This window comes from Mercurialis annua, linkage group LG1-X (assembly GCF_937616625.2).
Source record: "Mercurialis annua linkage group LG1-X, ddMerAnnu1.2, whole genome shotgun sequence".
Lineage (NCBI taxonomy): Eukaryota > Viridiplantae > Streptophyta > Magnoliopsida > Malpighiales > Euphorbiaceae > Mercurialis > Mercurialis annua.
In genome coordinates this window covers 4,091,303-4,096,853 of record NC_065570.1, presented here as the reverse complement: position 1 = coordinate 4,096,853, position 5,551 = coordinate 4,091,303, and the positions used below count along the sequence as shown (strand labels likewise).

At 37.2% G+C, this 5,551-nt stretch overlaps 1 protein-coding gene across 2 annotated transcripts; it reads left to right on the top strand.

Annotated features, from left to right (window-relative positions):
- Nucleotides 1-228: 228 nt before the first annotated feature.
- Nucleotides 229-4,719, top strand: LOC126664472 (auxin response factor 3-like). 2 transcript variants are annotated; one of them, XM_050356865.2, is made up of 11 exons: nucleotides 229-865; nucleotides 1,064-1,120; nucleotides 1,353-1,523; nucleotides 1,671-1,755; nucleotides 1,890-1,980; nucleotides 2,054-2,218; nucleotides 2,402-2,521; nucleotides 2,596-2,671; nucleotides 2,793-2,952; nucleotides 3,050-3,963; nucleotides 4,394-4,719. In XM_050356865.2, exons 1-11 carry the CDS (start codon nucleotides 548-550, stop codon nucleotides 4,433-4,435), a joined length of 2,199 nt encoding a protein of 732 aa, XP_050212822.1. In that variant the 5' UTR covers nucleotides 229-547; the 3' UTR covers nucleotides 4,436-4,719. The 2 variants fall into 2 exon arrangements, with proteins under 2 accessions (XP_050212822.1, XP_050212821.1); XM_050356864.2 differs by having other exon boundaries at nucleotides 230-865; nucleotides 1,341-1,523.
- Nucleotides 4,720-5,551: the final 832 nt, after the last annotated feature.

The window sequence follows — 5,551 nt, the reverse complement described above, 5'->3', positions numbered from 1 at the left end:
TAACATAAGGGGACACAATAGACATCCGCCCGGAAATACAGGGATCCGTACAAGTAAATGTTATATTCCATTTTCACATTTATATATTCACAAACTCAAAATCAATTAAAAAAACACATTTTGTTGGAATTTCACAACCAAATATTTAAAATAAATTATTTAAAATTTTTAGCCTGAAAATGACATTTTCTTTTTTACAAAGTACTTTTGTTTTTCTCTTTCTAAAAATCTTTATCTCTCTGCCACACATCACATCTTCAGCCAGCAGTCTCTCAGCAATATTTGCAGTGTTTGCAGCAGTCTATTGTTACTGCTCCCTCTGTTTTTTCTCTGTCTTTCTTCGCACATATATCACCAACTTTTCATTCAAATACACCCCTTAAAGTTTCAAAAACTAAAAATGAAAAAACTGTTCACTAAATATTAAAGCTTTGATTTGATATCTTAAAAAGAACCAACTCAACTTTTTTGACTCACTCACTCACTCGGTCTATTATAATGCAGCCATCTTGAACTCAATACTCTGAAATTTTCTTTCTTGGCAAAAATGGTGGGCATGATAGATCTTAATACGACAGAGGAGGATGAGAAAACGACAGTCTCTTCTTCTTCTCCAAGTTCTTCTTCGGTTTCTGGTTTCAGTGGTTCTAATTTGAGCCCTCCTGTTTCTGGTTCTGGTTCTGGTCCGGTTTGTTTGGAGCTATGGCATGCTTGTGCTGGCCCTTTAATATCTTTGCCGAGGAAAAATAGTGTTGTTGTGTACTTTCCTCAAGGCCATTTGGAGCAGCTTCCCCAAGATTTTCCTCTTGCTGTTTATGAGCTTCCTAGTTATGTTTTTTGTAGAGTTGTTGATGTCAAGCTCCATGTAAGTTTAATTTGTTGTGAAGTTTGTGTATTTTTGCTTGAAATTTTGTGAATTGGGCACTTTTGCAATTTATGGAAGTTGTGAAATTTATGTTATGTTTTGTGGTTATTTTGTTGATTCTGTTTTAGTTTCCATTTGGGGAGAAATGGGGTGATTGTTATGTGGCTAAATGTGTTATCTTTTTTGTTTAATTGGCAGGCTGAGACAGATAATGATGAAGTTTATGCACAAGTGTCTCTGGTTCCTGAGAATGAGGTTGGTTCTGTTCTTGTAATCTTAAATTTTGTTTGATAAATTTAAGGAAAGATGATAATTTTGAAGTTGAATGGTGCTAATGCTTTTAATTTGATACTTCCAAATAGGAAATATTTTGCTCAATGTTATAGGTTAAGAGATCCCTAAAAAAATTAAGGGTTAAACTTTTGCATTTCAATGTGATTGTTATTCGAATGTCTTTGCATTTCAATGTGTGTAGCAATTTGAGCAGAAGCTGAATCAAGGGAAGCTTAACGGGCATTGCGAAGAGGATGATATGGAAGGTGCCGTTAAGTCGATAACGCCCCACATGTTCTGCAAAACCCTTACTGCTTCTGATACTAGCACTCATGGAGGCTTTTCTGTCCCACGTCGAGCTGCTGAAGACTGCTTCCCTCCCTTGGTAAAGATCAGTTGTTCTTTAGGCCAACTGTAACCGACTTGATATCTTTTCATTAATCACTTTTAAAGTGCATTTAGTACTTAGAACTAGCTGATTTGGCTAATTTCTGTAAACTTGAAGTTTGATATAGTTAAAATGTTCCTGTAGGATTACAGTCAACAAAGGCCTTCACAAGAACTCGTAGCCAAGGATCTGCATGGCTTTGAGTGGAAGTTTCGACATATCTATCGTGGTACGTACCAGATACTTGAATATCTATATTGTTTGACCAATCTCATATGCAACAAGGGGTATCCTGACTAAAATGATCGTCTTTGCTCCCGATTTTTCTATCTTAAGTTTACATTTTCTTTCATGTTTGAACAGGGCAACCACGGAGGCATTTGCTTACTACAGGATGGAGTGCGTTTGTGAATAAGAAGAAGCTTGTTTCTGGAGATGCTGTGCTCTTTCTCAGGTACAAAAGCTCTGTTTTATGGTGAAAGTCTTAGCATAATTATCAGCTATTCTTACTAAGCATCCTATATCAGGGGTGAGGATGGAGAACTGAGATTGGGGATTCGTCGAGCTGTACAAGTTAAATGTGGTGCTATGTTTCCAGCTCATTGTAGTCAGCAAATCGACCACAGCACTCTCACCGATGTTGTCCGTGCCATGTCTACGAGAAATGTTTTCAACATTTGCTACAATCCAAGGTATGGATTTTTTGCTCGAAGTTTAAGAAAATGACTGCATGGGACTGTGATTGGCTCTTAATTCAATCATGAATTCGGCACAACCATTTGACCCCTTCAATTGAACTACTTTTTCTAGTTTCACTGTTTTTTCTGTCCCTCGTATAAGTTCTACTTCTTAAATTTCTCAAGTATGTTTTACAGAGCCAGCTCATCCGAGTTCATAATCCCTTTACATAAATTTGTGAAGAGCCTTGGTTACTCCTTTTCTGTTGGAATGAGGTTCAAAATGCGTTTTGAGTCAGAAGATGCTGCGGAAAGAAGGTACGCATACTTGGTCATCTATTTTCTTAACTGGACTGCATGATCAAAAAGCTGACTAACAGTCTACTTGACAGATATATGGGATTAATAACCGGAATCAGTGACCTCGACCCTGCTAGATGGCCTGGTTCGAAATGGAGATGCCTTGTGGTACGCCCCTTATTACAGCATTTATCTGTGTAAAATTTAAATCTATTTATGTAATCTTGTCGAAACAGCTCTCCAATTATTTGTGGGATAAAATTTTCTTAACATGTTAATATTTTGGCAGGTAAGGTGGGATGATATAGATACTAGCAGGCATAGCAGGGTTTCTCCGTGGGAAATTGAGCCGTCTGGTTCTATTTCTGGTTCAAATAACTTTGTGATTCCTGGTTTGAAGAGGAGTAGGTCTGGATTTCCTTCATCGAAGCCAGAATTTCCAATTCCTGGTATGTTATACATTCCTTAGACGGTGTGTGGCCATAATCAATTCCCTATCTATGCTGCCTGCAATCTTATTGACCTGTCTTAATGGTGATCTGGCAGACGGGATTGGTGCATCAGACTTTGGGGAATCTTCAAGATTCCAGAAGGTCTTGCAAGGTCAAGAAATTATGAGTTTTAACACTCTTTCCGATGGTGTTGATCAACGTCGACATCAATTTGATACACGGATGTGTTTTACTGGCTCGCATGGTTCTAAGTTTCCTATGAGAAATAGTGCCAGAGAACCAGTAGTGCAGCACTCTGATGTCCCTATTAAAGGCTTTAGTGAATCTTATAGATTCCACAAGGTCTTGCAAGGTCAAGAAATAATTCCAAGTCCATCATTTGGAAGAGTCCCAACAATTAATAATGAGGCTCGTGAAAATGGTTTCTTCGGAATCTCTGATGATGTCCAACTTACAAGCTCAAGAAATGGATGGTCTTCCCTGATGCAGGGTTCTAATACTCATACGCGTCTGCCAGCTCAGGCATCTTCTCCATGTTCGGTTTTTATGTTCCAGCAAGCAGGCAATCAACCTTTAAACCCAAGTCCAATATTTAATATCAATGAACCGGAGGAGCAGGAAGTTAACGCTCAAAGTTGGTTTCGTAATCCTGAAACATGTGACCAAAAGCGCATGCCTTCATCACGTTCCGTGCATATTCCGAATAGGGACAACCAATGGGGCACGGATTCTTTTGGTCTGTCTAATGAGCATGTTCAGCATGGTATTTCACAGCCTCTCATAGCCCAATCATCATTAAAGGGCGGGCAAGATTTGGCGTCTTCATGTAAAAGCAGCTGCAGACTTTTTGGTTTCCAATTGACCGAGGATAGGCATGTCGCTAACAACAATGAAAGCTCCATTCCTGCGACATCTCTCAATGCTAGATCTTTTCTTCCTCATGTTGGCGAGCAGTTCCATTTGAAACCTCCTGGAATAACCAATGCAATCGGGAGCAATTGTACTAAAGTAAGTAACTTTTTACTAGATGAGATGCCATGAATTCGTTACAGTTGTTAGTACCTAAGTAGCACGAACGTTTTATTCAACCAATGTTTTCCGTTTCGGAAACCTTGAAAACTTGGCGCTCCGGACACAACTTCATTTTTTAGCATAGAAATCCTTAAAATAATATTGTTTTTGCTGTGTTCGTGTCCAAGTGTTCTGCTTTCCTTGTATCTATGTCCGTGCTACATAGGTTATTACCACAGTGCATTTTTTTATCAGAATACCGACAAATCTAATTTCTAGCTGCGAGGGGATGGTCCTAGTAGCGTAATAGATTTAATCAATTGTTTTTTGTTCATGCAATTTATTTACTTTTCTTGATATAGTGTTTATACTTCTGGTAAACTTTAATGTATCTCATGTTAAGAAAATTTGTTGATGTTGCTTACAGGGAATTCTGCATCAACATGCAGAAAATTACCACATTTACTAAGCGAGACGCAGAACTAGCACCTGAGTCTGCAGAAGTGAATGTCAAGCTTTTGGGAAAGTTGTAATTAATCTTCTAAGGTAACTTGTTTGTTAATCTAACTACTCGGATATTTCAGAAGAGCAGATTGTAGTAGTAATCTGTCGGTATTAGGTTCTTAGTCATGAATCTTGTTAATTCAAGAATTGTCTGTTTGTGGTTTGCTGGTTCATGCCAGCATGGAATTGTTAAATTTGGCTGATTATTATTTACCTAAATAGCATGCTGATGCTGAATGATTCTGCTCTTGTTTTTGTTTGCATGTTTCAGTTCTGCTGAATTATTGTCTATCTTCAGGCAGTGAGACAGTTGCCAAAACATAGTGTAATGATTTTATCTTATGCTATAGCTTTCTGGGAATCTTTGTACTCTGAAAAGTACATAGGCTACATTATTAAATTTGGCATATCCTGTTGTGTGTATTATTGTGTAGCTTCTTCATATCAACTGCCTCATTTTAAAATCCATGGACCTAATCAGTAAGTATATAGATATTGACAATAGGACCAAGATGGCAAAATTGATGGCTCTAATTCTCCTGATTATGAGAATAATCCCGTCCGTCTTAGCCCTCTCGAACTTCTTGATTAAATTTGTGACGCATTTATGATAAAATAGTAGTATTTTCAGCGAGTCATTGTCCGTTTGTGACATTAGTTACCGTCACAAAAATTGTGATAGTAGTGTCCGTCACAAAAATTATAACAATAGTACAGTCATATACTGTCATTAACTCAAAAAATTATGCCAAATCTATTTGTTAGAAATTTCATTGTAATAGTATTAGTTTGTCATAAATCCTTCATAATTTCGTCACAAATTTGTATCGTACTTAGACGTCAGGTCAATTAATCCAAATTAAGCTATTCTGATTAGGAATAATACTCTTTAGTTTTATGTCAATTAACTCTCGAATTGTAAATATGAAACGCGTCTACAGTATGTGATGAGTGTAGAGTCCTTAATTGATTAAATTAGTAGTTAAATATGAGTTAATTAATTCGGACACAAAAATTTAGAGACCTGGAAGATCCTTTGTTCGTACTTATTGGGATGAGATTTTTGTTTGTGTAATTGATA